General features: G+C 46.6%; 1 protein-coding gene across 1 annotated transcript in view; it reads right to left on the reverse strand.

The window, feature by feature from the left end:
• Positions 1–1,467: 1,467 nt before the first annotated feature.
• Positions 1,468–12,294, reverse strand: part of ZNF250 (zinc finger protein 250) — a 23,991-nt gene continuing 13,164 nt past the window's right edge. Inside the window, exon 6 of the mRNA XM_081266262.1 lies at positions 1,468–5,398. Coding sequence (XP_081122388.1) covers positions 4,074–5,398 — 1,325 coding nt within the window. The 3' untranslated portion in view covers positions 1,468–4,073. The remainder of the gene's footprint in view (positions 5,399–12,294) is intronic.

Genomic DNA, 12,294 nt, shown 5'->3' on the forward strand with positions numbered 1-12,294 from the left:
ATGTCCTTAGGATATATTCCTAAGGATGGGATAAACTTCTTAAAGGACACTGATGTACATCCTATGCTTTCCAGAGCAGTTGCACCAACACATCACGTCACCAGCACAAACTTATTCTTTACCTGCCTACCAGGACACAAAGGCAGAAGAGTGTGCACAGTCCAGCTGCCACACAGCCCCCTGCACTGGACATTGTCACCTCTGATGAGGGTGCAGCCATGCTTCTGTGACGGGCACTGCATTTCACTTCTGCTGCCACTACCAAAACTCAAAACCAGGAGGATATCAGCTTTCAAGGTGAGTTCTGAGTCTTCATAGCAAATTTATTGAACCTGAGGATGATTTGGGGGATAATCAAACCTGCAACTAGTCCTCTCAGGGAGGGCAGCCTTGAGACCCATGAACTTCACATCACCTCACCTGAGTTCCTCAGCTTGGGAACTTGTAAGCCGAAATCTAAAATGCCCCCCACATTTGCCTCCTATGTATGTCTGCTCTCACTTCTGCCCCAGAGCAGCTCCTACTCCCAGGCAAGACCCTCCTGGCTTCCACCACTGGTCCTTCTATGCAGCCTTTGGTACATCCCTAGCCTTTCTACTGAGTGCCCCTCTTCCTTAGGGTTGACCAGCACCTGCCAAGCTGAGTCCTGGTGTGTTGTCATCGTTCTCCAAAGAAAGGATGAGTTACACCATTGTTTCCTCACAACTGACAGAAGCTGGGTATGGCAGGAGACATGCTGTGGCCCAGAGATACTCCATTAAAAAACTGTGTAGCTGCCAGACTTCTGTTAAAAAAAAAATTGTAGTTGTATATGGACAGCATGCCTTTGTTTACTTTTATGTGGTGCTAAGGATCGAACCCAGTGCCTCCCTCATGCTAGGTAAGCATTCTGCCACTGAGCTGCAGCTCCAGCCCTAGACTTCTTTAATGAAGTCTGCATGTTTCTTGGGAGGTGTTTCATTTTTTCAAAATTTTTTTAGTTGTAGATGGACTCACAATATCTTTATTAATTTATTTTTTATGTGGTTCTGAGGATCGAACCAGTGCCTCACACATGCTAGGCAAGTGCTGTGCCACAGAACTATAGCTCCAGTCCTAGAGTTTCATCGTAATGGTAATGTCATCAGCAAAGCATGGAGGCACCTTTTCCACCTCTGCATCTCCGGGGACTGGATGAGCCTCCCTCACTGGGAGGCCACGACATGTTCCACTTCCTTCGCACTATGGACCTCTTTCAGGCTTCCCAGTTTTTCCTGGTTTGGAGCTGCCTGCTTGTGTCCTGAGGTCACTGAAGCGCCGATCTTTGTGTCAACGTTATTGAGCTTTCTTCACCCAAATAATTGTTATAGTCATTGTCTGTTTTTTTTTTTTAAACTGGAATATGTCAGATTATATACAGTACTCAGAATTAAACTTCAGGAGGACCATGATTTTTAATAACTTTTATTTATTTATTTATTTATTTATTTTTATGTGGTGCTGAGGATCAAACCCAGGGCCTTGCACATGCAACGTGAGCGCTCTACCGCTGAGCCATAATCCCAGCCCCCCATGATATTTTTTAATGATAGAAAATTTGAAAAGTATTAAATAGAAAATTCTTGGTAGCCAATAAGGAGAATTAATGAAGATTTAAATGCATTAATATAAAGATTTACATGCATAAACTGTAAAGATTTCTGAACATACACACACACAAATTCAAAATAAAAGTGAAATGGTACTGACAAATGACAAGTAGTTGGGCAGGTAAAGCCCAAGAGGTAGGTCACCACTACTTGAAGGGAGCCCAAGCTCATTGTGGCCTCTGACCTCATGTTCCCCAAAGGTAGCTGCCCATGTGTTCCAGGTGGCCATGAGGAGGTGAATGGCAAGAACACAGAGCTGGAATCTCCTCCACGAGGGGCACTGATGCCTACTTCCCAGCTCCACGGACACCTGAACCTGCACCTGGGTGCATCAAAGGTGGCCTGCCAACAAGAATAGGAGATGGATGCTGAGCATGCTTCATCTAAGAATGCAGGAAAGCCAACTATGCGTTTTAGAAAGGTCTCCCTGGAAACCTAGGCTATTGGAGGATTGAGCTATCCAGCACTCTGTATCGTGTAACTTCAGTTGTCCTGGGATACAGCCTTTGTTTCTTTTTTTTTTTTTTTTTAATATAGTCTCTCTACACAAATCTTTGTACTGAATTCAATCCAGCTCCTATTCTCATCCTGATTGGTACATGACTGTGCTCTGCTTTTCTGCAAGATCAGCAATTGTGGCTTGAGTAGTGGTGGGCTCCAACCAGCAGCCACAGAGACCCCAGCTGCAGACTCCCCTAGTGAGGGCTGGCAGCCTCCCTCCTCCCTCCACTAAGGTCTTACACCCTTAGTGGCCTCAGCTCCTTTTCAGAGTAGACTCTCTGAAGTGTCCCTTTGTGAGGGCAGCTTTGTAAAGTTTGACTGCACTCACCTCAACTCATCGATTCCAGCTTCTCTGTCATCTCTTCCGAAAAACATCAGTGATCTCACCTCCTCTAGGAAGCAGTGCCCAGTGGCCTCCACTCTGTTGGCTCCCTTCAGTGACCTGAGCCCTCTGGAGAATTCATCTCAGTGCTCCCAACTCTGGATTTTCAGCCTCACTGAAGTGACACCACAGTGGCCTCCTTTCCTCTCTGCAGTAAGGCACAGACCTTGGCTCTCCTCACTGAGACACTTAGTGTTGCTCTTCTCTGCAGCCCTTCTGTGATCAGCTCCTCCTCAAGCAGTGGCTCAGCTATACCGCAGCTCCCTGCTCAAGCCAAGGCCTCAGGGACGGGCCATTCTTACCGAGCTCTTGTCACGTGTGATGAGGACCAACACCCAGTGCTTCTCTCTTCTCCACCAGGCACTGACACATTCAGGTTTGACGCGGCTTAAATCTCATACCTTTGTTTTATTTGCAGGTAGACACTACTAGAAATGGCTCTGATATAAACTCAGATGTAAGAACCATACCCTTAAAAACTGAGCAAATAATTCTGAACAAATTCAAATTTTTAATTATGAATAAACCAAATTTATCACAGGCAATGAATAGTAGACTGTCTTAAGCCAGGAGTTAAACAACAACAACAACAACAACAAACCCCAAACAACTGGAGTACAAGAATGGACTAGTAAAAAAGAGTGAGAATTTAAAAAAAATATATGCACTGCTGGGTGTGGTGGTGTACCACAGGAGGCTGAGGCCCCAAGCAGCTCAGCAAGACTATTCACAATAAAAAATTAAATGGGATGGGGATGCAGCTCAGGGGTCCAGTGCCCCTGGGTTCAATCCTGGTACCAACAAAACAAAACAATGCGCAACAAGGAATCATCTTTTCAGCAATATTTTCTTGCTTGGGACCTAACTGGCCCCAGAGATCCAGAATCTCTGGCATGCAGAGTCTACAGGTCTTAAGGAAAACAGCCATGTTTTAGTTGCATTTTTACTCAAGTGGCAGGACATTCCTTCTGGTCTTGGATAAGTTAAAGCACCAGATAAAAGTTTTTTTTTTTTTTAATTTACATAATTTCTAATGAACACATCTTTAGACTTCTTTTTCTTTTCATACAAACAGGTATTTTTTGCACAGTTACAATTTTCAGCAATGTCATGTGATCCTTGATGTTGTATATCAATTTATCCACACAGCACTCCTGTGTTTCAAGAGAATACTGAGAACAGTCCAGTGTTCTAAGTTTCACAGCTAACTGGCTAACTGTTTAGGAAAGGCATGCATCTTCAGAAGAGAAAGAACCTCACTGGGAACATAAGGGAGTATTTTGGGACAAGTCCTTTTACTTTAACTTCCTTTTGTTATTCCTTTCAAATGAATTATCTAATGTTGAAGAAACAAGAAATTATGGCTATCTTTACCCAAACTTCATTATGATTGCATGGTCATTCTTCAATACAACTTCAGGATGTTGAGGAAAACAAAACATAAGTTCTGCAGCTTTTCCACAGGAAGAACATGCCCAGTGCTTCTCCCTGCAATTATTTTGTGGCACTGAACCCCGAGGGAGGGTAGTGAGGCTGCCTCCTGCAGCCACCAGGCCCCAGGCTCACAGCTTCCCGTGCACCTTCTGGTGCTGGATGAGGTGGCCGTGTTGGTTGAAGGCACGTCCGCACTCCCCACACTCATAGGGCTTCTCCCCTGTATGGATCCGCTGGTGCTGGATGAGCACCGAGTACTGGCTGAAGGCCTTGCCGCAGCTGCTGCACTCGTAGGGCTTCTCGCCAGTGTGGGTCCGCAGGTGCACGATCAGGGTGGCCTTAAGGCTGAAGGCCTTGCTACACTCTGTGCACTGGAAGGGCTTCTCTCCCGTGTGGATCCTCTCATGCTGGATCAGAGAGCGACGTGCGCTAAAGGCATGCCCACACTCTCCACACACATAGGGCTTCTCCCCGGTGTGGACCCTCTGGTGCTGGATCAGGTGGGAGTGCTGCACGAAGGCCTTGCCACACTCGTAGCAAGCATAGGGCTTTTCCTCTGAGTGGATCCGCTCATGGTTCATGAGGGTGGAGCGGTGGCTGAAGGCCTTGCCACACTCGCCACACTCGTAGGGCTTCTCTCCTGTGTGTACATTGTGGTGCTGGATGAGGACTGAGCGGTCACTGAAGGCCTTCCCGCACTCACTGCACGTGTAGGGCTTCTCCCCTGTGTGCACCCGCTGGTGCTGCAGCAGCGTCCTCTTTACGCTGAAGGTCTTCCCGCACTCGCTGCACTGGTGAGGCTTCTCCCCAGTGTGTACCCTCTGGTGGCTCCGTAGCACAGTGCTGTGGTTGAAGGCCTTCCCACATAGTGGGCACACATAGGGCCTCTCCCCTGTGTGGATCCGCTGGTGCTGGATGAGGTGCGAGAGCTGGGTGAAGGCCTTCCGACACTCGGCACACTCGTGAGGTTTCTCTCCCGTGTGAATCTTGTGGTGCTGAGCAAGGTCCGAGCTCACTCGGAAGGCTTTTCCACACTCGTTACACTCATAGGGTTTCTCACCAGTGTGGATTCTCCTGTGTTTACTGAGGACTGAGCTTTGGCTGAAGGCCTTCCCGCACACACTGCACACATATGGCTTCTCACCCGTGTGGATTCGCTGGTGTTGAAGAAGATGGGAGCTCCGCCCAAAGCACTTCCCACACTCAATGCACATGTAGGGCCTCTCTCCACCGGGAGCTTCTGGGTGTGGAGTCAGTGGCCTGCTTCTATTCGAGACCCGAGCCTCACCAGGGACGACAGGGCTTGGATGCAGGCAGAAGCTCTGCTCTGGGTTATAATGTTCTTGAACGATGCTCCCTGAAGATGCTTTCCCCAGATGCACTGTTACCTCATCTGAAATTAACGGCTTTAAGGGCCAATCTGTATTTTGGATCTCTTCCTTGGTTTTGCATTCTGAAACAACAAATCCAAAATGACAATGTCAACACTTCTCAAAACTGCACAGTACAACCCTGAAGCTGGCTTTCTGGTGAAGGTCACTCCCTGCTGGAGAAATCCAAAGATTAAATTTCCACAAGACCCTGTAATGACTTGACAGTGGAGTGCCAGTGAGGAGGTACCCCTGCAGAGTGCCCGAGAACACTACAGTGGGGCATGGCCTAGTGCTTCCCCAGGCCCTGCCCTCCCTGGAGCCCTCAGGTGAACGGAGCCTCATGAGGCCACATGGAGCTGATTGCAGGACTCTCTCAGCCTGAAGGAGCCCTGTGTGCACAGAGAGTAGCCAGTGAGCAGCGAAGTCTGGCCTGGGGTGGGTGGGGAGGCTTGCATGCCTGTGAGCAGGCTGGGGAATGCAATCCTGGGGCCAGTGGATTTGTGTGTGGGGGGTTGGTGCTGAGAACTCTTTGTAGAAGATAACAGTGTGAAGAATACTCAGGCAGGTGAGACTAGAGACACAAAGGGAGGTGGTGGGAATCTGCAGCCCAATTTAGCTGTGGACAAGGCCTGCAGGGATGGCAGGGTGGAGGCAGGAGAGGCTGGGGTGGAGATGCTCTGGGTATCCACAGGTGCTGTGGGCCACTGTGTGTGAGGGGGTAGGGGGTGCTGAAACAACCATGTTCCAGTAACTTGGGCCACTCACATTATGACTTCATGTGGCGGTGGCTACTTGCTAGAAGCCCAGGCTGTGTAGAGGTCCCTGCATTGAGGAGTGATGAGTGGCCCAGCCCCACAAGAGAGTGGGGGAGCAAGAGGATGGCTCCCCAAGGCAGTGGCATGCTGAGTCCTTCAGGCTTCCTTGGGCCAAAGGGCCACAGGCTCCACTACAATGCAGAATGATGACCAGGCCTCCAGCATCTGAGGCTCTAGGGCACACTGAGACCTCCTGGAGGGCTTGGGATTCTAGCACACCTTCAGTGCTTCTCCCTGTCCCCTCAATCCTCTGTTGGGGACTGCCCTAAAGGATGTTCTAGTATAAGCAGCTCCACAGTGGAGGAAGACCTGAGAAGGCAATTCTCTATCTGCTGGAAGACACACCAGGATCTGGGATAGGGTACTAAATTTGTAGCTGACCCATAGATGCTGAGATCACAGGCAAGGATAGCACCAGAGATGTGGGCACACACTTCTTTTCCAATCCTCTCCAGAGGTTACTCTGGGTGAGAATGAGCATTCTCAGCTCAGCCACTCCTTGGGAACAGCTGTCCCCCACATCCAGAGACCTGAAGCCACAGGCCCCAATAGCTCTCATCTGGAGTCCCATATGGGGAAGTGTATCTGACTAGCAATAAGTGACATGTTCCCAGGGTGTTTCACCACTGAGCTACATCCCCAGCCCTTTTTATTTTATGAGATAGGGTCTGGCTAAGTTGCCCAGGCTGCCCTTGAACTTGCCAACCTCCTGCTACAGCCTCCCGAGTCACTGGGATCATAGGTATATGACACTGCGCTTGGCTAGAAGCTTTACTCTTTTTTAAAATATATATTTATTTTTTAGTTGTAGTTGGATACAATACCTTTATTTTATTTATTTTTATGTGGTGCTGAGGATCGAACCCAGGGCCTTGCACGTGCTAGGTGAGCGTCCTACCGCTGAGCCACAACCCCTGCCCACAGAAGCTTTACTCTTTAATTGGCTCTAAACATGCTTTGGGAAGACATATTGAATAATGGGCCTCTTGAAATCTCAACAAAGAGATTTGGAAAGTAAGAACCTGAGAGAAATGTCCACAATGCCAAGGATCTTCTGTGACTGGCAGGAACATCCATGAAGTGTTTTATGATGGAAGTGTTTGGAAAAAGATTTGGGCAAAGGTGGCAATAAATAGAATGTGCTTGGTTTGATTGGTAATGTTTTTAGTCATCCAAGAAATGGTTACCTTGGAGACTGAGACATACCAAATACTAGTGTTTCTTCTACAAGAAGGGTGGCAGAGCAGAGTGCACCAAATCCTCAAGGACCGCCTCCATGGATGAGGGGTTTCCAATGGTGGTGGCCTGAGCTGGGGGTGTCACTCCAGGCCCAACCAACCTGCTCTGCCGTACTTGCCTGGAGCATAGCTGCCCTATCAACATGAAGGCCCTCCAGTACCCACCAGGGCTCAGCCAGGAGCTCAGTCAGACCTCTCCTTTTGGACAGAATTTGGTTTGTTGCTCCAAGAACAAGCCCTCCTACAGCTGCCAGACATTTGGAACTCATGTCACTCTTCCAATTCCTTGTCTTCCTCTTTTCCCACACCAGCATCCAGACTAATCCCTGTAGTTTCCTGTTGAAACTCCAGCTGACCCCTCTTACTACCCACCCTATCACCTGGGTACTCACCAAACCAACAGAAACAGAACCCAACTCAGTGTGGAGTCATGTGGCTGTATGTTCCTGAGTCCCTCTGATCATCTTTACTATACACTATGTGAAATACGCTGCTTTGCCATCATCACTCATTACATGCTATCTTGCTTTTCCTGGAGGGAGAATGCTGGAAAGAACATCTCTTCCAGCCCAACAACTGGTAAAAGCCAGATCATCTACAAAACCCCTTCTTTTCCTGAACCCATGAGAGCCGAGGGCACACGATGGCTGACTAGCTGAGGACCTGAGACAGGTGTCCAATGGAAAGAAGACTTTGGGACATGTGCACTGCTCTGCCCTATGGAGAAGAAAGCAGATGGGGCCATCATACAGTGGGCAAGGAGAATGCCTTAGCCAGCTGCTGGAGAACCTCAGAGCCATGGTACAGGGCTTTTCTCCATGGTCCCTTGGGGTCTTCTCTACTGGCTCCCCAGGCACTCATGAGAAAGTCTCCTGGGAGGTTCAGGACTGGAGGAAGGAAGGGAAAAATACCTGCCTGGTCCTCTATATGAAGCAAGCCAGAAGTCACTGGGAGCAAAGAAAACCTATCACACCTAAAGTACTGGTAATAGTCACTGTGGCTGGGAGAAGAGAAAAGAAAAATGGAGGGCAGGAGACGATCATGGGTAGATAATCAGGTCTCCCACAGCCAGACAAAGGGCAGGATCATTGAGGTGTTGCCCAAGACCCCAAAACCGAGCACCTGAGACTAAAGATGGGCCAGGTGAGCACAGTTCCCTTGTTCCCCACCTCCTGAGGTGAGCAAGCCTGGGTCACAGGCAATAGAGTCTATGACTAGGGTAGGGCAAGAGCAGGAGGGACCCTCTCTGAGGTACTGGTATGTGTGGAAGACTGACAGCCCCTAACCTGTGCACCAGGAAATGCTAGAGGAGTTTGACTCTGGTGATGTACACAAAGTAATCATGACAACAAAATTCAAACCTAGTGGGGGGGCTGGGGTTGTGGCTCGGAGGTAGAGCGTTCGCCTAGCATGCATGAGGCACTGGGTTCAATCCTCAGCACCACATAAAATAAAAAATATATATATATATATATATATATATATATAAAATTCAAACCTAGCCCTTGTACTGACTGGACTGATCCAGCTTACACACTGGCTGCCCAGCAGGAAAGGTCACATTTTCACACTTATGTTGGCATTCAGTAAAAATTTATGAGACACTCAGAGAAAGAACATAAAAAACAACAAAAATTTAAATCAATCTAAAAAACCGACTAAGAGATAACCATACATTGGATGAACATGCATGACCAGATGGAGAATTTTAGCAGAGGAATTAAAAACTAAGAAAGAGCTAAGTGTGGTGGCACACATCTGCAATCACAGCTACTGCAGTAGCTGAGGTAGGAAGACTGTGAGTTCAAGGCCAGCCTGGGCAACTTGGCGGAAAAATAAAAAATAAAAGGTTTGGGCTGGGAGCGGTGGTACAGGCCTGTAATCCTAATGGCTTGGGAGCCCCAGGCAGCAGGACTACAAGTTCAAAGCCAGCCTCAGCAACTTAATGAGACCCTGTCTCAAAATTAAAAAAATAAAAAGGGCTGTGGATGTTCTTCAGTGGCTAAGTATCCTTGGGTTCAATCCCCAATACCATAAAAAAGTTATTCAGATAGAAGATATATGCCCTGGGCTGGGGATGTTGCTCACGCGATAACGTGCTCGCCTGGCACGTGCGCGGCGCTGGGTTTGATCCTCAGCATCACATAAAAATAAAATAAAGATGTTGTGTCCACCGAAAACTGAAAAATAAATATTAAAAAAAAATTCTCTTTCTCTCTCTCTCTCTTAAAAAAAAAAAAAAAAAAAAAAAAAGGAGGGCTGGGAATGTGGCTCAGGCGGTAGCGCGCTCGCCTGGCATGCCTGCGGCCCGGGTTCGATCCTCAGCACCACATACCAACAAAGATGTTGTGTCCGCCGAGAACTAAAAAATAAATATTAAAAATTCTCTCTCTCTCTCTCTCCCCTCTCTCACTCTCTCTTTAAAAAAAAAAAAAAGAAGATGATATATGCCCTATAAAAGCTTGGACTTACAAAAAAGAAATGAAGAGCTCTGGGAATAGTTAAAATGATAACCGTTTTAAATACAGGCAAATATAAAAGACTGAAAACAGTTCTACCTCATTCTTAAAAACTCAGAAACACTCAAGAGTAAAACATGCTAATGTCACAGAATTCTATTAGAGGGAAGGAATACAGAAGCTCTTATGGTCTATTTGTGTTCCCCAAATCTAGATGCTGACGTCCTGACCCATGTGATAATACTGAGAGGTGATCCCCTGCTGGATCCAGGCAGGAGGGTGGGGGGGCCCTTGCTAGGGGATTGGCACTTTTATGACACCAGAGCTTGTGCTTTCTGCACACTGCAAGAAGGTGGTTGAACTGGCTGGCACTTTAATCCTGGACTTCCCAGCCTCTGAACTGTAAGGAATTGCTAATGTTTAAGCTACCCTGTTTGTAAAATGGCCCACATGGACTAATCAGGCAGAAGTACACTGTTGCAAGATTCTTAACACTATATGTGAAGTGGTAAACATTGTTTGAGGTTAGACAATGGTTGGAGATATTTTTGTCCCTTGGCATCTGCGAATTGCCCCCACACCAACATCAGAAATGTTTAAGTCCCTTCTATAAAATTAGGATTTGCATGTAGTCTATGTACACCCTCCCGTACACTTTAAATCATCCCTGGATGGCTTATAATACCTTCTATAATGTGCTATATAAACCGTTCTTACACTGTGTTGCCTAGGGATTTAACAACAAGCAACAAAATACATGTACAACAGAGAAGTTATTTTTTTTTCAAATATTTTCAGTATGCAGTTGGTTAAATCTGTGGATGCAGAACCCATGGAAGCCGAGGACCCACTCTATTGTAAACTGCAGAGCAGCCACTAAGCATTATTTTTTTTAAAAGAGGTTAAATGATAAGCAAATAGCAAATATAAAGTTTTCAATAATCATAAAATTCTTCAAAATATAAAAGCAGGCAGAAAAGTAGGATGAAAATCAAAGAGCAGATGGAACCTTCAGAAAACAGTCCAAACGGCAGATTTTAACCCAGGGGTATCAACAATTACATTCAAGGTAAATGGTCTAATGGTGTACCAGAATCACAACGAGGAATTCTCATGAGAACTGAATTTAATCCTTACAGGCTGACTATGGCTGGAATAAAGGCTTCTAGAAGGCAGGTGTTAAAGACCGACAGCAGAAGCCACCAGGTAGCAAGCCCAGGGACAAGCTCATGGAATCCATAGCTAAACAGAAAAGTCCCCCAGACGCTATGATGACCCAGCAATACCTCCCTTGAGAAGGATCCTTAGCACGCACTACCTCAAATGCTGTATTGCCTGTTGCTGTCAATGTGGTCACATTCCTGGAAGTATCCTATTTAGAGGTGGAACTTAGCTGGGCTGGAGCAGGCATTTGGACTCGTGCTACCTTTCTGCCTCTAATGCACCTCTAGGCTGGTACACTCTCATGTCCTCCTGGAACTTGAAAGGTAAAACATGACATGAAAACTACATAGCAATGGCTTTTAAATTAAAAAGTAATCCTTCTAGGGCTGGGGTTGTGACTCAGTAGTAGAGTGCTTGCCTAGCATGTGTAAGGCACTGGGTTTGATCCTCAGCACTACATAAAAATAAATGAAATAAAGGTATTTTGTCCATCTACAACTAAAAAAAAAAATACTCCTTCTTAGGGCCTGGTACAGAATCTGTGGAGACTGCCTCTGTGACGAGGGCAGAGTTGTGGCACAACCAACTCACATTTGTTTTTCCAGTTTCCACTCCTGGTCTACCTTCGATCTCCCTTTCCACCACCTGCCTCCACCTCTGGGTCTGGGCCGGCACATCTACCCTGGTGCCCTTCAACTCACATGGTTTGTGCTTTTTGCCTATCTGGCTGTCCCAACTGCCATGTCCCCCTGTTCCACTTGAGAATGCACAGGCCCTCAAGACATCCTGCAAATACCCTTTCTCCATGCTGCTCTCCCTGTCTTCTTCCCCCAAACCTGAGAGACATCATCTCTGTAAGCCCAGTACGTTTTGCTAGTACCATTTAATGGCATTTTCACTTTTAAGCAAATAGACACAGAAAACAGCTTTCAAAATACATGTAAAATATATAAGGTCTTTGGAAAAGATCCAGTATTCATCAACTGATGGATAGATAGATAAAATGTGGAGCCACACAATGAAGCATCAGAGACACTACACAAAAGAACCCTGAAAAACAGGTTGCCAAATAAAAGGCAGACACGAAAAACACATTGTTTTACTTATGTGAAATGTCTGGAACAGGTAAATGCAGACAAGAAGAGTAAGAGGAACAGGCACAGGGTCTAAGGCTTCTCCTGGGGGTGATAAAGTTTTCCAAACTAGATTGTGATAATTTTGGAACATAACCAGAAGCCATTTAATTATATACTTCGGGTGAATTGTATGGCAAATGAATTAAATCTTAATATATTTTTTT

Source organism: Spermophilus citellus (genome assembly GCF_964194105.1).
Source record: "Spermophilus citellus genome assembly, chromosome: 14".
In the NCBI taxonomy this organism is placed as follows: domain Eukaryota; kingdom Metazoa; phylum Chordata; class Mammalia; order Rodentia; family Sciuridae; genus Spermophilus; species Spermophilus citellus.